Genomic DNA, 22,492 nt, shown 5'->3' with positions numbered 1-22,492 from the left:
TACGAATCCAACGAAGTTGAAGTCAATTCAGGTAAGCAGCATTCGGACAGTCGGCCTCAGATGGGCTGGCGGTGACAATGCAGACCAAAAACAAACTAAGATCGTGGAACCGCGTTTATCGCTGTCACGTGTGAGGGGGCGGGGGTGGGGTTCGTTTTTCCGCAGAACTTTGCCTCTGGTCGAATCAAAAGCGTGGTAAGGTGTTAGAAAGGTATGAGACCTAGTGTGGAATACCAATTGAGGAAGTCGTTGCCAAGCTTCCGATGTAATCAGCGTTTCCGAAGCCAAATTTTGGTTTTGTCCTTCATATTAAAAGGAATTCCTGCTTCCTCTATGGGGACCTTGGCCTTGTTGCATTTTGCTCTTCCAACTATAGCTGAATTTCCTTGGATAATAATAATAATAATAATAATAATAATAATAATAATAATAATAATAATAATAATAATAATAATAATAATAATAATAATTCAGAGAAGCTGTTAAAAACATGCTTGGCGACAAAATTATATTTTTTCTCATGTTCTAAACTAACAGATTTTTTGTAGAAAAAAATTAGTTTTTTGCTCGAAAGCTGTAATGCTTTTGGAAGTAAATCCTTATTTATTCCTTCCAAGGAAAGAACTACTGAACAGAAAAAAAAGAGTTTGAGAAAAAAAAGACTCTTCCAACCAAAATGTTTTTCTCCTTAAAATTATCATGATTTTAGATTAAAAATTATTATTATGTCTTGTGTATATTCGTCATATTGCTTATATAAATAACGTTAATTGAAAGGTACATATCGATTAAGATGATCAAGCAAAGCATTGTTACCTAGGAACCTCTCTCTCTCTCTCTCTCTCTCTCTCTCTCTCTCTCTCTCTCTCTCTCTCTCTCTCTCTCGGGTGAGTAATATGGGCACTCCTCACTTTCCAGTTACCTATTCGCATTTATCGGAATGTGCCAAACGGTCTTACATCCTCATAAAATGTATTCTTAAATCTCTCATTTTCACTACATGCAAACACCTACCACTGACTTATCTATTAAGCAATGGTAGTTTTTTCTAATAGCCATCATATCTTTACCTGAGAGAGAGAGAGAGAGAGAGAGAGAGAGAGAGGAGAGAGAGAGAGAGAGAGGAGGAGAGAGAGAGATCTACCTTGATGAATATAAATCACAGACTCCTCCTACTTCTCATTCCTGAAATTATATAATATGATCATTAAGTCTTCATCATCTACTGCGCATTTGTGTATTCATTTAGGTGAACTGATTCTCTCATATTTGATTTTAACTTTAATTGAGTCTCTCTCTCTCTCTCTCTCTCTCTCTCTCTCTCTCTCTCTCTCTCTCTCTCTCTGTCCTCTTAATAGTGTATGTAATTGCGCATATGTGTGTATATATATATATATATATATATATATATATATATATATATATATATATATATATATATATATATATATATATATAATATATATATATATTTATATACATATGAATATAATATATATTTATTTATATATATACATACATATATACAGTATATATGTATATATATATATATATATATATATATATATATATATATATATATATATATATATATATATATATATATATATATATATATATATATATATATATATATATGTATATATATGTATATATATATATATTGCATCTGTACGTCAGCATGCACGCGCGTTTCCATGAACCAGTCATTCACCACAATCATCTCTGGACTTGCGTGCAACACAAGTGCAAGATGCATGAAGTCACAAAAAAATTTCCCCTTTGATATTATTGTGCAGAGTAACAGGTGGAAGGACACCGGAAACAAAGAAAAGAGAGAAAATGAAGGAAGAAAAAAAAAACTTATTCCGAGAGAGGGGACATGATTTATAATGAATGGTGACGTCATACGATCGCTTTATATAAAGACGTGACAGTCGTGTGACATCACTTAGTTAGCGCTTCGCGTTCACACGGAGTACACCACACAATTCAAGTAAGTTTTTTTTTACAGTTATTAATAGGAATTTCCTTTTTTGTGTGAGTGTATTTATTATTGTTTCAATTTAGTTGATAATCAAGACGCGTTAATTTTTTTAGGATGATTCTTGTTTTCGATTTTTTACTACCGTCTTTTGATCTACTGCGCCTCAGAAATTTTGTGATATCAGGACACAACCACATGGCCGTGTAGATGAATGTAGATGTAAGTAGATACACATACTATATATATATATATGTGTGTGTGTGTGTGTGTGTGTGTGTGTATATATACAGTACATAATGTTCCTCTCTCTCTCTCTCTCTATATATATATATATATATATATATATATATATATATATATATATATATATATATATATATATATATATATATATATATGTATGTATATATATATATGTATAGGAAAGTATGTGTGTATACACACACACACATATATATATATATATATATTTATATTCATATATACATATATATATATATATATATATATATATATATATATATATATATATATATGCGTGTATATATACATACGTTCCTATGTGTGTATATATATAAATATATATATATATATATATATATATATATATATACATACATATATATACATATATATATATATATATATATATATATATACACATATATACACGAAAGTACAGAAGTGCTTCACGTTTGTATATTAAACTGTGTAATGTTAACTGTGTTAGTTTATTGTGATTCAGTGGCATAGCTGTAATAAGATTAAACGTGAGAACATTTCGATCTATAAAAATACATTGTTTTCGTAGCTGCGTTCATCGAAATTGATCATCTTCACTGGAAACTTCGTCCGGGGCGGCTTTGGACGAAAGAAAATGTGTTGAATCACTTTAGTAGTGTTCATATAGTTGAAAGAGTTCCGTTCATCTCTTTCTATATTATTTCCATAACCATTGCGTTTTTTTCTCGGTAGCACAGTGACTTAGCCATAACTTTATTCTGCTAGCGAGGAGTTTCCCCAAGCATTTCTTATTTTGTATTTCAACGCTTTTACCTGAAAGTTATCATCACCATACACAGTTCGGATAAATGTGACACGTACATTCTATGTCTATGCATATGCATACACAATTCTACACGCACATATATCTAGACACGGATAAAGGAATTTCTTCATAGATGCACGCCATCCTATGAATATTCTTCGTTATAATCTCAGAAAACATTCAATATGCTTAGACTTTGTTCTTTGTGTTGACAGAATGTCGGCACTTCGTGTCACCGTGGCATCGGTGCTGGTGGGACTGGCCCTGTCAGCAGAGACGTTCTGGGGCAGATGTCCAACGGCACCCGCCAAGACTGATTTTGAAATGGAAAAGGTGAGTGACTTCAGGTGGTTTCAGCTGTCAGAACGTCTTTGTGTTTGTGCAGTGATCCTTCAGAGGGAGGTAGGCAGTTTTCAGCCAGTAAATATGGGGACGAGATGGACATATTGTATTTGATTGATTAAATGCATGCTTTTGTGATTTCTACACTCCCTTTGGCAGTTAGTCATCCGGACGGAAAAGGAAATTAAAACTGAACAAAAAATCTGTTTCCTAGCTTCAGTGGAAATTTCCTTCAAGGACAAATCACGTATCTTTACTGGTTCTAGCACATGAATTCTGTTAACTGCATAATGTAATGAAATCTAGTTATGCATTGCTGCTTCCAACTCCTACATCTTTCGGGTTTAAGTCCTCCTCGTTTTTCCTTTCCCTTTCCTCCGGGTCTGGGCTAGAAAAGCATACCAGGATACCCATTCCATATGTCAGTGCACTAAAAAAAAAATCTTTCCCCCAGTTCGAAGGCATATGGTACCTTCAGGAAACATTTGACTCTGGAGAAGTGCGCCACCTGGAATATCACCAAGGGCACGGAACCCAACACCTGGAAGGTGATTGAGGAGAAGGAGAGCGGGCCCATCAACGCCGTCGGTCTCACCCATTCGGATTTCAACACCGGCACCATTACCATGAAGAATCCAAGCAAGCCTTCTCAGCTGAGAATCTTCTGGCCCATATCCGGTTGGTTCTCAATCTTCTTAGATTTTTTTTTTATGTTATTTAAGTTAGTATTGAAATTTATTGTCAGACAGTGGAGATACGTTGGAAGAGTGGTAAGAAAGATAGTGATCTGAGATGGTTTGGTCATGTGGAAAGAAGGAAGATAAGTAGGTGATATGTGTACAATTCGAAAGTGTCAGGTGGAGGGAGGAGAGCAAACCCAAAAAGTGCTGGATGGAAGGGCCTCAATAGCTAGGCTGAATGAGTGTGTGGAATCTAGAAGCAAATTGTGCAGTGAGTGTGTGTGTGTGTGTAGGAAGTTTTGATGCACTGCTGATGAGCCTTCCGTGTAGATGTGCGTGAGGCAACAGCTTCTGGGGAAGTTTTCTGCACTGGGAATCATTCTCAGTGGCTATTCCATTCAGGTGTATCGGTTTAATGAATAAAGTAAAGAGGTAAATTATATATACAGAATGTATATATATATATACTCTATATATATATATATATATATATATATATATATATATATATATATATATATATATATATATATATATATATATAATTATATATATATGATATATATATATAAATATATATACATATATATATAATATATATATATATATATATATATATATATATATATATATATATATATATATATATATATATATATATATATATATATATGCACACATACTTGCCTGAAAATTTTCGCAGATTTTAATATCAAAAGGTAAGAGTGACAAAAAGATTCAGTTATCCCAGTCTTACTCGCATACTAACTAGTTCGAAAAATTCCTCCGTCTGTGAACCTGTACTATGAGACGAGGAAGAGTTCTTTTAAAACTACATTCACGGCAGTCGAATATAGCGAGTGCATGTATGTACGTATGTATGTATGTATGTATGTATGTATGTTTTAAAGTTCATTCGCAAGCTTCAGAGACGAAAATAATAACAAGGCACATTAAGATGTTGACCATGCCACAAACGGCAGATGTGTATACAATGCAAATGTGAGCCTGAGTATGCTTCTTATCGTTGTTATTTTTAAAGGCATTAACATACGTTTAACTATGGTTTTTCTCCGCAGCCATTGCTGGAGACGGCGCCCTGACCATCTCCAGCACAGACTACGTCAATTATGCCGGAGTGTTCGAGTGCCAGAACGTCGGGTTCTTCCATCGTCAGAATGGCATCGTCCTCTCTCGGAAGCCCATCCTGGAAGTTGAATTTAAACAGAATGTAAGCTTCTTCTTCTTCTTCTTCTTCTTCTTCTTCTTCTTTTATATTTTTGGGGGAAGGAATATGGAATTTAGGCCAAAGGCCAAGCGCTGGAATCTATGAGACCATTCAGCGCTGTAAGGGAAATTGAAAGTAAGGAGGTTTGAAAGGTGTAAAAGGTTGAAAACCTCGCTGTTGCACTATGAAACAGTTGTTGGAGAAGGTGGGAAGTCATATGGAAGAAAGACAATATGAACGGAGGCGCAGTAAAAGGAATGAAAGAGGTTGAAGCTAGGGGCCAGGGGGACGCTGCAAAGAACCTTAGGTGATGCCTAATATATTTTGTTTGTTTCTGTGTCTTGCGTCTTTAGTGAGCAGCTCTCTCTTGCTTTTTAATCGTGCATCTTTTGCTCAGGGTTGGGAAATAATGAAATCATTATATATGGGCGTGTCATTAGCTGAATTTCGTTAATTATGTAGTTCGAACAGTGGTTTATTTTCCCAAAGAGCATTTGATATCCTTGGAATACGAATTCTCTCTCTCTCTCTCTATCTCTATCTCTCTCTCTCTCTCTCTCTCTCTCTCTCTCTCTCTAATCATCATCATCATCATCAGTTGATATGTCTGACTGAATAACAAGGTGTTACTTAATATACACAGTTCTACTTTGTTTAATTTCAGCATAAAAAGGTCTTTCAAGGCTTTGTATACCAAAGTTATGTCTCATTTCATGTCACCTTCATTTATAAAGATTCAACTGTAAAAATGCAATACGTATCTCAAGTGAAAATACTACAGTAAATATCTAATCAACCAACCCCACACACACACACACACATACACATGTATTTAAATATATTTATATATATATATATATATATATATATATATATATATATATATATATATATATATAATATATATATATATACAGTATATATATATACACATATATGTATACAGTATATAATAAAAAACTTTTGCCAGAGTCTACGACATCCCCACCCCCCGGTCCCCCATATCCCCATTTAACGTAAATATATATGGTATCACAGCAACTTCACTACCCTAACCTAAGAGATATTTTTAAATACCACAGTGAAACCCAAAATAGCATGCAGTTACCTTGTAGCTGAAACACATAAAAATGAACTTACCTGATCCTGAAACGTCATCTTCCGGAAATCAGACAAGACACAAGCAAAACTGGACAAGTAAAGCAAGTGATAGAATTTTCTGCAGCTAGACACAAGGGTCCTAAAATTATTGCGACAGTAACACCACCTAGCGGACAAAACAAAAGGAAATGTGAGAATGACGGAAATAAGTCGACGGACGTCAGCACATTAGACTGAATACAACGTTAAAGGTTCTCCTTAATAAATGTGGTGACATGCGTATACATTTACATACATGCGTGTGCAGTATATACTTATACACTTCTTAAGTATATACTTGAAACGGAAGTCCTAGAAGAAAAAGGATTCACTCTTTAATGTAATGCTTCCAGAAATACTTTATACACATATACACATAAGTATACATTCGGAACGGAAGTTACAGAAGAAAAAGGATCCAGTCTTTGTCCTACTGCTCCCAGAAATAGTCCAAATTGTACGGTTTACGGTTCTGGCTGCGACTGAAATAATTCCCGTCTTCCTTCCTTCTCCGTGAACGAAAAATTAATTTCCGTTTATTTACAATTTTTCTTCTTATCTTGGACTCCTAGTCTTTACCTCTGGACCTTGATTGAAAAATTTGATTTACATTTATTTACAATTTAGGTACTGACTTTGGGCTTTTAGTCTTTACCTCAGGACCTTGACTGAAAACATTGATTGACATTTATTTGCAATTTAGGTACTGACCGTGGGCTTTTAGTCTTTACCTCTAGACCTTGACTGAAAACAGTGATTTACATTTATTTACAATTTAGGTACTGACCGTGGGCTTTTAGTCTTTACCTCTGGACCTTAACTGAAAAAAATTATTCACATTTACTTACAATTTAGGTACTGACTTTGGACTTTTAGTCTTTACCACTGGACCTTGGCTTAATTTCCTAATCATCTTATTTTCTTCATTGTCTTATTTTCCCTTCCAGGCTCGCATCCAGACTCCCAAGATCAAGGTGGAGTATTACCAGAAGGTCTTGCAAGGTAACTGTCGCTACAAAAACAACGACGGGACGAACAAAACAGTCAACGAAGACTGGACAGTCCCAGTCAAGGGCCACGAAGGCGTCTATTACGTCGATGAGGCTGGAAAGCAGTAAACAGGAGCGGGACTGGAAATCCTGCTCGGAGGATGGGATGCGAGGAGGATATCAGCAGTTCGCGTAATTTAAGGATTGATGATAAAGTTTTCAGATTCTGATGGCTATGATATTCACGTCGGTTTTTTTAATGTTTTTTTTTTTTAAGAATAAACTCTGTTATATAAATGTTATATATTCCTTTCATATTTTAGATTAAGCACTACAACTTTTTTGTCGCTCCTTTTCACACAAAGTTTCAAAAACTTTATTTTTTTCGGTATTTCTGAGAAGGGCATATAAATGACAAGTCATAATTAATATAAATCATATTTTGTTTAACGTAAATCATCTTTTCTTTAACCTGGTCACTTTGTATCTTTAAGTATGAATATATTCTCAACTGTGGATAAATTAAATTAAAGGATGTAGTTAGGGAAAGATTTTTAATCAACCTTAAATAAATCAATATCTAATATTCAAAGACTTCCAGAAGGAGTTGCACACCCAACACAGCAAATGTGTGTGTATATATATATATATATATATATATATATATATATATATATATATATATATATATATATATATATATATATATGTGTGTGTGTGTGTGTGTGTGTGTGTGTGTGTGCGTGTGTGTGTTTACACTTGAGGAGGCTATTGCATCACCTGAAGACAAGAGAGAGGTCGCATCTCTTTCCAGTGACTAACAAACAGGATCGGAAACGCCTTACTTTATAGAATTTAATTGGATCAGACACGAACATGTTCAGACAAAGCTCAGAGAAATTCTCTTCATTAAAGGAACACTTTTGTTTTTGTTTTTCTCTTCTCTATCCAAGTGGAAGCCAGTTTCAAATAGACGCTTTTAGTCGGATATTTTTTTTTATTTCTGGTCTTTAAAAGGAACCCTTCTTGTATTATTAAACTTTTTATGTAGAAAAAGAAGACTCAATAGTTTATGAACCATTTGTGTTCAGTGGAGAATATTACCTCTCAAGTCCAAAGGCTGTATGTTGTACGAGTTTCTTTTCTAAGCATTACTTCAATGAAAGAAAGGTTAATTCCTCTATCTCTCTCTCTGTCTCTCTCTCTCTCTCTCTCTCTCCTCTCTACTCTCTCTCTCTCTCTCTCCCCTCTTAATGGCTATCCAGCAATGTCTCGAAAGCCAACGCAATGATGAGCAATCTCGACACACCCTACCTCTTCACTTGCACCCTCTCCTGTCAGCGCAAGCACGGGTGCAATACAGATCAAACCAATCTGCAAATTTCTATTTAACCTATTATGTGATTCCTACTTTATTCTTAGCACCTTCAGAGGAGAGTTATAAAGACAACGCCTCTGAATCTCCGGCAAAATCTAGGCCCAAGTCTCGCAAAGATAAAATAATGAAGAAGTTTCTCCTTCAAACAAATAGAGCCTCCGATTTCAGCTGTCAGTGAGATAAACCTCATAAGCTCCTTTATCAAGCAGAGTAACCACACGAGTCTCGTACCAACGAGGCCTTACAGTTACAATTAAATGAACTCCAAAAGCTACATACGAATTAAACCAATGAGCTACATACGCATGGACAATACGAGCCTCACGCAAATATAGTTTACGAGCTACGAACGAAACGATCTTAAGAGCTCCATGCCAAAAGGACATGGGAAACTTTCCATTGACAATATATATATATATATATATATATATATATATATATATATATATATATATATATATATATATATATACACACATATATATATAAATATATATATATATATATATATATATATATATATATATATATATATATACATATATATATATATATACATATATATAAATATATATATATATATATATATATATATATACATACATATATATATATATATATATATATATATATATATACATATATATGTATATATATATATATATATATATATATATATATATATATATATATATATATATATATATATATATATCAAAAAGCTTCATAAAAATGGATTGGATAGAATGTGTCCAGATAGGTAATACGAGCTTCATAATCTTACAAATGAAGCAGAAAGGCTTCATAATACAATTGAACTTCCTGCGCATCGTTCTAATGAGCGCTCCACAGAAGCTTCACTTGGGGTGCGCAGTGTAGCCGTCAGCGTCGACAAATGACAATCGCGGAGCTTCATTCCTCAAGCTATATATTATAATAAGGCAATGAAGATGTGATTATCTACTGCGTATTTGCTTCTTCGCCTGAACAAATAGCGCTTAGGGCAGCGCGCGCTCTTTCTCCTTACCGTCAGCTGTCATCAGCAACAGTCGACTAGCTACCAGGTGTATAATTCACTGCTTAGGTCAAGAAAAGGCCATTGGGTTTTAACGGAAGACGAGTAAGGTTTGCACTAAGCAATACTTACATACACACTCACAGACACACACAAACAACACACATGTATATATACATATATATATATATACATTATATATATACATTTACCTGTCTATCTATCTATCTTCTATATATATATATACATATATATATATATATATATATATATATATATATATATATATATATATATATATATATATATATTAAATGCCAAAGCAATTACTGTACTAAACTCACAGAGACAGGCAAACAGAAAAACAAAGAAAACGAAAACAAAAACAAAAAATGCTGTTGACACTCGGCACGATCGGGCCAATTGGTGACGTCACAAGACGTACCTTATAAAGACGAGTGTCACGTGTGCCCACTTAGTTATACGGCGCTTGGCGTTCGTCACGTCGAAGGAACTCGGGAGAATGGTGTAAGTCTCGCAAGGACGATTAGGCTACCCATCTTTACTGGGCTTCAGCAGAACTTTCGTTCCGGTGTAACGGCGAAGGCATCTTAATTGGTGTTGTTAATATCCATTTAGCAAAAGGGGATTGCTCGCGAGTGCGTAGTGTTTAATTCTGTGGGTTATGCTTAGATAAATTCATTAACGAAGTTTGGTGAGTGCTGCGTTGCGGGGGCTGTAACTAGGCCGAGTGGTGGAGTGGATATGTGAGCTCTAGAACCCCCTGCCTTCTTCTGTGTTCGAGGAATTCTTTGATCCCGGTTTCTCAAGCGGGATTGGTTGTTACATAACGAAGCAAAGTTGGCTTTTTCCTCTGAGTGTGTTGAGACGCCAGTCCACTGAAGCCAGTTGATCGGTCAATAAATATCCCATGTACGATAAAGCATTGTAATCCTATTGTTCTCTGTCGCTTCCATCTTTTGTGAGAATACTGATGTTAGCTGATGCCATTTCTTTAAAAATGCGAGGAGAGCCTCTCTCTCTCTCTCTCTCTCTCTCTCTTTTGAAGCATTTAACGATAAGAGGCAGGTCTGCCATCATCTCAAATGGAAAGCCTATTAATAGTGTACAACCTCGTCTTAATATCTTCAGCAGAGATTTCTAGATGCTCTTTTAGGTCCTCTTCCTGTCAAGAAGCGAAATATCTTGTTATCTGTTTATTATTCAATTTCTTATCTATTTGCCTTTACACTTTAGGATCATTTCTTCATTTTCATTCGTCGTTCATAATATATCTTCACTCAGATGACACAGTTGATGAAATGAATATATAAGTAGGAACTCGTATGTTTTCATTAATGTATGAAAATGTACGTTTTTTTTTTATTTCAACATCTTTATGATTACTCAGATTGGCTTCCGATCACAGGTTTCGTTCCTGCCTTAAGACACACAATCCGTTTCAGTCCAGGATCCTTCAAGGAGTGAAATAAGGAACATATGCTACTTTCACTCAGGAATAAATATCGAAAAAATTGGTGATATAATTCAAAGTACTATTCTCGTCTTTCTGTTGCTGGGAAAAAATTAATGTAGTTTCAGTATGTCCAGGGTATTGGATTCTATTTACCAGCCGGAGAGGTAAAGGTTCATAAGGCAGATTTTAACTGGATTCAAGGTTTGACCCCCTAGGAGAGAAAGTTCACATCGAAAATACGTTTCCGGGATCGATGTCCATATTTTTGCAACGCCAGATCGAGCAGATTATCCTGAGCCAATCAGGTGTAACAAAAAGAATGGAAATTCAACCGTCCCTTGCAATTCGGTTGGTTGGGTACGAGAGAACAGAATAACGAGGCGTCAGGTGTGAGGTTGCAAAACCAACCCTTCACACTGGTATTTTCAACTTTCCCCATCTATTATTCTTCTTCTAAACTCATTAACACAAGGTATGAGGCTGTAAGACCTACCCTTCACAAGAAAGTGGAAGAAGTAAATGACAAAAGACAAGAGGAAAAGGGTTTGGTATGAAAATCAATTGAATTTTGCTAAGAAACGCAAACGCCTATAAAGTTTGTTCCGGCCATTTCTGGTTCTAAGAGAGATTATGGGAGATGTTTTAACAATCATTAACATTAAATTGTAAAGCGGTTGATCTAACTTCAATTTTAGGTCAGGTGTACAGCGATGCAGACAGAGCATAAGAATGAATAAATAAAATTTATAGTGGCCTCCTGTTCTCCTGAATGGCACAAGATGACAACAAACTCTTAAAAAGTCATAGCAGCAGTAATTAGGGGAACCACCAGTTAACCAATTAACTGTAGACACACTTCATAGTACATGAAGAAATTAGTACGTATTTGCCTTACTTTGTCAAGAGCAGTACCGCATATTCAACTCAGTTTTGGCAAAGGTAACACCAAAAGTCAAACTGAGTCCTCAAAACTAAGTTAACGAAGTCTTTGAAGGGTTAATTGTTAGGTATGCATGCTTTAATTTTATCATAAAAATAATAACGACTTATTCCTGCGATCGCAGCATCTGTCCTAACTTCTATTTTGAAAATATCGAAATAAGTTACTGGGCGTTACTGATTTCAGAAAAATAAGAAATGTCATTTATTTAATAGATAAGCAAATGTTCATATACACATACATATGCATGCTCCGTTTCCAACAACCGTTAACCATCTCATTTTTTTCCCATGTTGACAGTACGTCAGTGATCGCTGTTGTAGTGTCGTCTCTGCTGATCAGATCAGCCCTGTCAGCGGAGACCGGCTGGGGAAGATGTCCTGTACCTCCTGCAATGTACGGATTTGAAATGAGTAAGGTGAGAAAATCTGGGATATCAGTTTTTCCGTAGTGACTGGTATCTTCTTAAATCAGAATAAGTTTTTATTAGGATATGCATTCACACACACACACATATATATAAATATATATACATATATATATATATATATATATATATATATATATATATATATATATATATATATTATATACTTTTGTATGATTCATTTATCACAATTACCACAGGTGAAAAAATGAGAGACGGGGTATAGGTCCTACATCCTGTCTCTTATTTTTCACTTGTGGTAAAATATAAAATATGGCTATATCTCAGAGACCTGATGAGAGAGACAGTTTGGTGTCTGAAATATAGCCTTCATTTTCCACAATTTGGCGTTTCTATGGGCTCCTTATATTTGATGGAATTCTGTTTTTACAGAAAATATTTCACAGTCATATATATATATTTTAATAGAAAATATTTCATATCATATATATATATAAATTATATATATATATATATATATATATGTGTGTGTTTGATGTATATATATGTATATATATATATATATATATATATATATATATATATATATATATATATATATATATATATATATATATTAGAAAGAATTCATGTCAAACACTACAAAGAAAAATTCAAGAGAACAATCGTGTGTGTTGATGCTGGTTGTTAAATAATACTTTTTAGGAATTTTATTGTGACTATGTCTTATCTCAACTCTTAATTTATTTAGAATGCAAACAATTATAAACAGAATCATTGAAAAATATGGAACTCACGAGAATATCTGAACAAGTTTACCCGTTATTGACTTCGTAGCGTTTTCAAACTAAACATAGATTTGTTTCCAAAATGTCCACTAACATTAATTGGATGAGATCTGAATCCGCATTCTTTTCCGACCCCGGGGCAGTTTGAGGGCCTGTGGTACCTGCAGGAGACGTTCGACCCCGGGGAAAGATGCGCCACCTGGAACGTCACGAAGGGCAGGGAATCGAACACCTGGAAGGTGGTCGAGAGCAAAGAGAGCGGAGCCTTCAGCGCCATGGGCTTCCGCCACGCGGACTTCCACACCGGGACCATCACCATGATGGATGCCAAGAACCAGGGCGACCTCAGGGTCTTCTGGCCCATATCTGGTCGGTGATACATCATCAGTTTGTTAATGATATTGCGATACGTATTGTTGAAATATTTTCATAACTTTGGGATTGCAGTGATATATTGTCAGTAATATTGTTAATATAATATTTAGTATTTCCAATTACCTTCTGTTACCTCTTTCGAATGAACACCATATTTTTTGGAAGCCTGAATTTCAAGTCAGTGGCCCCTGTGGGCTCGTTCCATATGAATAGGGTTCATCTTCTTAATAATAATAATAATAATAATAATAATAATAATAATAATAATAATAATAATAATAATAACAATAATAATAATAATAATAATAATAATAATAATAATAATAATAATAATAATAATAATAATAATATTGTTAAAACTGTCATTCCTCTGGGATTGCTTGCAGTAAGATATTGTTTTGGTTTAGGCTGAGTGTTGAGAATTAGGTAATTTATGTACATACACATATATATTTTTTGTCCCCTCTGTATGGGTAACTTTTTTATATTCACAAATATTAAGCCATAATTATCTCTTTAATATATAGTTCACTATACTTTGGAAATAAAGTACACCCGAGGGGAATTATCGCAGATAATTCCCAATGGATGAAAGGTATTCCCAAGTGAGAGTAAACGGATATTAAACGATATTTGTGGGTTAATATATTTTGTACATTATATAATATATATATATATATATATATATATATATATATATATATATATATATATATATATATATATATATATATATAGATATATATATATGAATGTCTTTTCCTGTAATACTACAGTGTAATATGAAAATAAGAAGGCCCATAAAACACTATTTAAACGTTGAAACCATATATTTCAACTTGTTTCTGTGCCCCTGTTCACTGGTAGAATATGGACAGGTGGAAAGTTACAATTTTATGAAGGTCACCTCCGAGTTAAGGAGGTGGCGTTTCTTAAGAAGGAGGAGATTGACCAAATTCCTAGTGGTTTTTGGCCTCATTAGCTCCCGTTTGGCGATGGATCTGGCGGTCGCGTTTCTTGGGTCATCCTCTTCAAAAGGGGTCCGAGACAATATATACAGTGTATATGATTTCATCTATTTTTGTCACAGCTCTTGGAGGACTCATCCCTGATTGTATACGACACAGACTACGACAATTACGCTGGAGTGTTTGAGTGTCAGAATTTAGGGTTTTTCCACCGTCGTAATGGCATCGTTCTCGCTCGGAAGCCCGTCATGGACAACATGTACAGGGGCAGGGTAAGATTTCTCTTTTTAACTGTAATCATCAAGCCTTACCTCTCTTAAAAGCACAACAAAAAAATCTTTGTTTTATCTTACTTCATCATCTTTTACAGCGAACGCATCTGATTTCCCTCCAAACGTTTCCCCTCACAGGCAAGGCTTTACAGTGACGTCATCAAAGCCGACAGCTACCAGAGGGTCCGCCAAGGTGGAAGCAACTGCTTGTACAAATACAAGTACGTCCCGAGGAATGAGACGAACGGCAACCATTATGATGAGTACAGCGGAGACTATTACTACAATGACTCCTGGGAATACGAGGCTGCTCACTAACTTCGAGGTGAAGAGTTGAACAGGTCCTCCGAAAAGGATGATAGGGCATTATGAAAGTCACTGGAAAAGAAAGATAGGATGCTGAGCAGGTGACGGGAGATAATTGAAGAAGGGGGTTGGGTGCTTTGGATGGAGCAGATCATGGGATTATGAAGAGAGAACTGAGTAGGTCATTTGAACAGGAAGTCGGCATGTTTAGGTGATGAGTGATGAAGGAAGATTGGAAACTGATCTGGTCAAGTGAAAAGGAGAACAGGAATTCAGATCATTAGGAAACACCGGTAAAGGAAGATTGTAAAGTGTAAGGAAATAAATAGATGATTAGAACAAGAATGATTAATTAATCAATTAATTGTTAATAAATAATTAGGATAAGAGCTGGGCAAGTCACAACATATTTACACTTTTCAAAATAATCACCAGGTCATTTGAAAAATCATGAATTTTTAAAAAATGTTCAGGTTAGTGAGATTGTATCAAGTTCAAATAAATCAATATTATAAAATAAAATAAAAATATTTGCTAGGATAGCGAAACACTATAGTCATATATACAAGATAAATTATGTTGTTCAAGGAACCAACTAGGTTACTGCAAAAGGAGATTGGGGGATAAAGTAACTAACGTATTGAAAAAAAAATTATTATTCACATAATTTACTGACAGACTTTCGTTTCTGACTGGTCCAGTCTTAATAATTGTCAAGGCTTCAAGACGTATTTTTAGAATTAACAATGTGATCTAAACAATACATTCTGTCATTACGACCAAGTAAAACTTTCAGCGCTATTGACCCATAGTCAGATATTAGTAATTTCCGAAATTAAATCATGTGACAATTTAATTATTACAGATTTAATTTGTTAATAGGACCTTGGATAAATAAAATTATACAAGTATCTTCATTAGCGGAATCGTGGGATTAAGTATGAAAGTGAAATAAGTAGGCCTACGCATCTTTTGAAGAGTACCATTGTCAAAGGAGGATTACAAAGAGTATTTACTTTAATCAGCAGACAATTATTAATTAATTTTTATTCATACGGGATAATACAGTTCAAGTAAGCTAAGCAGGTTTCCTACTACAAAATGAGATTCCATATTCTCATGTAAACATATTTTATACCCTAGGGTGTTACTGTTATTATCACGGTCTTATATGATACCGATTTTGCCGTGTGAAATAGATGAGATTATACCTCACGCGGTATAAACTCGCATACAAATTTTCAGAGCGGCGAACAAAGTCTGTATCATAATTTTTCTTAAGGTAAAGATTTACGCGATATTGAAAAATATTGCTTCAGTTCTATGCATGTCTTAATTTTAGTATTCTTTAGAGCAACTTGCAAATTTGCATTCACATCAAGTCTAATAACATACCAATTGTACATGAATATAATTAAAACCTTATTATATAATGAAAATAAAACAGAAAGGAAGTAGAAACATCTTTTTATTTACAAATATTTTTTACATATTTTTACAATTATGCAAAACAACAAAAATAAAAACACGAAGAAGAAGAACTGTTGTCTCTTTTTTGCGCTGTCTCAGTGCTTATTCAAGAATCCTTGGGACGCTATGTCAACTGGCCAAGAGGGTGCGTTCCTTCGGACACATTTTGTACCATCCATTACCTGCCTGTGCCTCTTGCAAGCAAAATTCACGGCAAGCAATGAGAAACTATCGTATTAGCAGGCTTAACTGGCACACCAAGTAACAAGTAACTTGCAAGGAAGCAAGTCAGTGTGGTATCTTTCGCCGACATTTTAGAAGATGTTGTTGAAACCGTCTCTGAACTGCACGTCCTCCCGGTTGAAGTAATCGTTGATATTGTATAAGGTGGCCGCAGCTTCGCAGGGCAGAGAATTTTCGGGGAAATTGCAGGTCAAGGTGGACTGGGAAGGAGAGAGGTGCATAGCAATGGTGAGTAGGATATCAGGATACGATGATTGTGGACTAGCATTGTGAATCAAAAGCCACAATCAAAATTAAAACAACAAACTGAAATTCAGGAGTAAGACCAAAATGGCGCGTTGATCGCGTTGGTACCCAGTTACGCTTTCAATTCTCGAAAAGTTAGGATGCGCGAGACCGTGCGTAAAGTATTGCGAGAAAGTAAGTCACATAACTTGAGCTTTATGATCACATAACTTGAGCTTTACATATCATAGTAAACTTGTCTTGCTAGTAAAATATTCTAGTTACCCAATCTTAGCACTAATATTCGCTTTGATCACGACGTATATATGTAATTAGTGTGGTGATGCATTTGAAATGTCTGAACGGATGAGTATATAAACAAATAAGCAAAAATAAAAATTAGAAAAATCAGTCACAATTGATTAACATTTATGATACATACAAGAGTTATATCGCTGCTAGGAACTAGGTTATCGTAAAAGCATCCTTTAACGGTAAATGAATCTTAATAGCTTAAGCAAGAATTCTACAAGTGAAATCAAAGCGTTAGATAAACACAGGGCTTATAACGAGATTTAGAGAGTGCAACTGTGCTGCGTATATAACGAAATCAGTCTGCCATGGCTGCAAAATCCCATCGTATACCATTTTTTCCATCAAATATTCTTCCCATAACTTCACTTGAGTCGCATACATGGCGTTATAGTTCTTGCGGGCCGTATAAACAACTTTCTCTTCCTCATGGGAAGACTTATGAGAAAAACGGAGAGAAGGAAGATATGGCGAATTGGGGAAGGGTGCCCGATAGTCGTTGACAGGGCCATGTCCATGGAAAAAAAGGCATATTGACATGCTTTTTAAACTCTAAGTTAAGAAAAAATATTGCTTAGCAAAAGAGAACGTAGTGGCCTTATATCAGGTACAGCTGAGTATATTATGAATTAAGCATTTAAGATATTATATATATATATATATATATATATATATATATATATATATATTATATATATAATATATATATATATATATATATATATAATTATATATATATATATATAAATTAAAGTAGTGAAACCTCCAACGAACACTTAAAAATGTAGAACAACCTGATCAAAGATGGTTCCTTCGCCACAGATGAAGGAGAACATTCTGACGATGAGACGCCCTTCGGGATCAGAGTAAGGATAGCAGATGTGGAATACCCGACAGGCGTTGGCTTGATCCGCGTAATAGCCGTATTTGAGACTGGAACAGCTGTTGGGATACGCAATTAAGGCGCAATTAAGGAGATTCGTTGCATTTAATGATAATTCTGAAATCGTGAGTAATTTGGCAGAAGATGATTTGTATAATTTGATATAATTTGAAGAAATGGTTGATTGCGCTTTAATGGAATTTGGCATGTACGAGTATGAAGTTAGTTTAATATTACGTGTTTTTCTAACTGGAAGTTAATGAGTATTCTAAAAAAAAAGTACAAAACATTTGGTATTAATATACGAAATATTAGGAAGGAGACTACACAATATAATTATCGGAATGACATTCGAGAAAGTCACAAATTTTGCAAATACTTACAGTAGTTTTTATCTAGTCTGTTTGTACGGACAATTTTTCAGCTAAGAAATTTATATAAATATTACTTTAATGACTGTTATTAAATCTATTTTGAATTCAATAACTTCTGAAGCTTCATGACTATTTTCTTTATATATTCTCTGTTAGACCAAATCTTGCTTTAGCCGATGAGCATTATCACCTTTACAGACGCACACACACACACACACACACACACACAAGCGTGTATAGTTTCGTTTGTGTGACTAATTAATATTTGGCGCTACACGTGATTGGCAACTTTGCAGAATGTGCACTTTCTATTGAAAAAACAAGAAGAAACACTTTAAAGTTTAATTTCCTCCCAGCCCGTAAAACACCAGTTTTGTGGCGGGGGGACTCACTCGAAGCCCGTGTTTATCGGCCCAACGATGAGCGAAGCGTTGGAAGGCAATTCGTAGGCGAAAGGCGTCGAGTCTCTCTTCACGAGGCGTGGTAACGCCGAGACCACGCCGACCGCGGCCAGGCAAGCTGGAAACAGAAAAAAAAGATAAGTAAATAAAGAAAGAAAGGAAGAAATAAACGAGAAGGAAATGTTAAAAGTTGAATCTTGAAAGCAAGCAAGGTCTCCTCTGTCCCGCCACCTGGTAAAGGAACTGCACTTTCATTTCCTTACCACAAGAGTTTAAAAAGAATGGTCGTTTAGACAACATTACTTCCACACATGTATGTATTGGCGTTGAGTCACCGGACGTGTGATGGTGAGAGAAACATGACTTGAGGTCTCATTAGGTTGCAATCCTTTTGTTATCTATTCTTGGATTTGTATTTTCAAGTTACTGAGGATAATTATATGTGAAAGATCCTCATGCCCATCCTTTGTGGTGGAAATACTTATCCATAAGTCAGTATGGGTAAAGAAAAGACATTTGATATTAGATTCCAAAAACCACTTGCTTGCTTTATGAAATTTAAGCTGTGAAGCCAAGCACTGGGGCACTTTCGGCCATTCACAGCTTAAGACAGTAAGAAGAGTGAACTAGAGTGGTTGGACAGGAAGATAAATGATCAAGAAAATAAAGGAGATTAAGTACAAGGATCTAAAGGTGGAATTGGGAGAATACGCCGCAATTGCACTAAGAAGTAATGATTAGAGAGGTTGGACAGCAAGCTTGAATAAAGGGAAGAGGGAACTGAGTTAAAGTAAAAGGAAGTGGGTGGAGCCTCCAAAGCCACTTGCTATTAAGAACTTATAATGGAAACAAAACTTTGTAGCTTACAAGGGGGCAAGTCTAAATCAAAACAGAAACAGTAGCGTTAAGAATTAAAGCAAAAATAGATAGGCATGCATGTGCATACGTGCATATTCACATTTACAACAAAGACAGAATGTCACCATCTGTCCATCTCGTGACTCACCCAGCAACTGGACCTTCCTGTTCATGGCTTTGGAACGGAGATGGGTGCCGCCGAGGAGGAGTGAGGCTTAAAAGGAAATGATGCAGATTTTCGGTTTACAGCTGCCTTTATATACACGAAGAAATCTCCTGCCCAGAGGCACCCACTTTCCCCTTCTCCAGAAGACCGATTGAACTGGGCAGGGACTGAGTGATCTGACGGCCTTGGAGAAGCAGAAGAAGAAGAATGACCAGAGTGTTGCTGCTGACTGGACAATCGCTTTTGTTGTTTCCTTGAACCGTCTTCATTCCTGTGTAACCATTTGCAGATTGATTCGATTAGCAACGACGTGTTGCATGTTGAAACTTCTCCTTCTTCTTCTTTACCGCTCTTTCTTCTTCCTCTTCCTCTTTTCCATTTCTAACCTCTTTCTTTGCATGCACAGCTGGAAGGAAAGTGTTGAATTGCTGTGAAAGGGAAGATTTAGTGTCGTATTTGTAAAATATGTTTGTTTTCTATGATCTTTAAAAATTACTTTTTTTTGAAAACCACAAATTATTGTTTGTCACAACCGCTTCTTTCCTGCGTAAGATCTTTTCGAAAACTACGATTTATGAAACTTACTTTTGTACAGGCTATAGGCTTACGCAATAGTTCCTTAGGTATCTTGATTCGGTCTAAAGATACAAAACACATTTCGGCCGAGGCTCGGGTGGCCACAAGTGCTATTATTGTAAAACGCTGGGTAAATGTCGTAATGTTATGCAACTTGGCACTTGCATTTCCGAGGCCACATTATCACCAAACCTCTCTGTTATTTCCTCTATAATAATAATAGGAATTAACGAGGAAATGCTGGTTTATGGCTAAATTTTCTTTATCCTAAGGAAGTGCGCAATGATAATGATAATAATAATGATTTGTATGAGGAAGATAAAGATATTTTTTACTGACAAACATGAGTAGTCACGGGGATTACGCTATAAGAAAGCCGTAGAACTGGTGATGATGATGTTACTGGAACAGACACTGTCTAGCAGAGCAGATGATGATGTTGTAAAAACCACAATTTTTACCGTGAGGTGCCAACAATAATGATGATAAAGTGCTCTTGATGTTGCAGTAGCACAGATGATACACTCCTGTGTTTGTAAAAAGTCTCAAGTCTCAATAGGCGTTAAATTGGCTACAAATGATGGAAAATTCGAGACATGAACCCAGTGGAGGAATGCTAATTGGTGGAAAAACGTTAAACTTGATGTTAAGAGAAAAGTTTGGAAGGAGAAGTTAGAAAATATCAATGTTGATTTCGGAAGAAACATTTAGGAGTTGCAAATTGTAAAATGTTGGCGTTGATATATGAAGAATCATTTGACAGTGAATGGGCGAATTTCATTTATGACGATGGAAGAAACATTTTGAAATTGTCAATGTAAATTGTTCGTGGTATGTTGAGAGAAACGTGTTTATAGCAGCAGATAGAGAAAACGTAAAACAGCTTTTAATTTAAACGTTTTAAATTTACGATAAAGAATTATCTATGGATATGTAGTCAGAGTAAATAGAAAGCATTTAAAGACTGCAAAATTATTACGGGAAGATTCTCATGCGCTTTTGAAACCTGAGTGACAAAAAATTCTTTTTTAAAGATGGCGATCGTTTCATATCATGCTGAATAAACATGATGTCAAAGGAACTGTCATAAATCTAACACTTGAAAACAACAAAAATAATAATAATAATTTTGAAGTTATCGAAGGCGTGAAGAATTATAATCAGATATTGATACTGATAATGTCTTAAAGCAGACATGAAGGCTTCAAGTTATTATAGGAAATAGCATAATCTTTTAATAAAAATCATTTTAATGTTAAAAATTTATGACGTAGAAACATAATGTTACTAGTGTTCCCAACATTCCCGACAAAAGCGATCGCAACATCCCAGCGACCTTGCTATTGTAACATCACACACAGTCGCTTTAATGATCGTTGCCTGCCATTACGGCAGTAGATTTAATTATCCTTGATTATTTCAAGGGTTAACAGCTGCGCTAATTATCGCTGTGATAATCACCCGCTAAGGTTACACTCGGAGGAGCTCCATATTTTCATTGAAGGAGAAATAAACAACGCAATTGTGTATTCATTCATAACAGTCTCTTGCATTGTTGAATATTTACTTATTTTCAAATTGGGTATCAAATATTATATAAAACAAAGGCCGATGGAGTGGGTACACTATTGAACTTAGAGTAGGTCATGCAAGTGAAAATAAT

The 22,492-nt window shown here is 35.1% G+C and overlaps 2 protein-coding genes and 1 pseudogene across 4 annotated transcripts; 2 read left to right on the top strand and 1 right to left on the bottom strand.

Moving 5' to 3' along the window:
* Positions 1–1,836: 1,836 nt before the first annotated feature.
* On the top strand, positions 1,837–7,963 carry LOC136849723 (apolipoprotein D-like; annotated as a pseudogene).
* A 2,325-nt stretch (positions 7,964–10,288) lies between these two features.
* Positions 10,289–16,782, top strand: LOC136849722 (uncharacterized). 3 transcript variants are annotated; one of them, XM_067123096.1, is made up of 5 exons: positions 10,289–10,335; positions 12,525–12,642; positions 13,544–13,769; positions 14,866–15,015; positions 15,154–16,782. In XM_067123096.1, the coding sequence occupies exons 1-4, from the start codon at positions 10,331–10,333 to the stop codon at positions 14,928–14,930; spliced, it is 414 nt and encodes a 137-aa protein (XP_066979197.1). In that variant the 5' UTR covers positions 10,289–10,330; the 3' UTR covers positions 14,931–15,015; positions 15,154–16,782. The 3 variants fall into 3 exon arrangements, with proteins under 3 accessions (XP_066979197.1, XP_066979198.1, XP_066979199.1); XM_067123097.1 differs by having other exon boundaries at positions 10,325–10,466; XM_067123098.1 differs by having other exon boundaries at positions 10,325–10,740.
* Positions 16,783–16,875: 93 nt separating this feature from the next.
* LOC136849721 (U-scoloptoxin(01)-Cw1a-like) lies at positions 16,876–20,302 on the bottom strand. The gene is made up of 4 exons (XM_067123094.1): positions 20,236–20,302; positions 19,221–19,347; positions 18,366–18,513; positions 16,876–17,234 (listed from the first exon to the last, which is right to left on the bottom strand). The coding sequence occupies exons 1-4, from the start codon at positions 20,258–20,260 to the stop codon at positions 17,106–17,108; spliced, it is 429 nt and encodes a 142-aa protein (XP_066979195.1). The 5' UTR covers positions 20,261–20,302; the 3' UTR covers positions 16,876–17,105.
* Positions 20,303–22,492: the final 2,190 nt, after the last annotated feature.

Source organism: Macrobrachium rosenbergii, chromosome 21 (assembly GCF_040412425.1).
Source record: "Macrobrachium rosenbergii isolate ZJJX-2024 chromosome 21, ASM4041242v1, whole genome shotgun sequence".
In the NCBI taxonomy this organism is placed as follows: domain Eukaryota; kingdom Metazoa; phylum Arthropoda; class Malacostraca; order Decapoda; family Palaemonidae; genus Macrobrachium; species Macrobrachium rosenbergii.
Note: the sequence above shows the minus strand (reverse complement) of the source record. Positions and strands in the feature narration are given on the sequence as shown.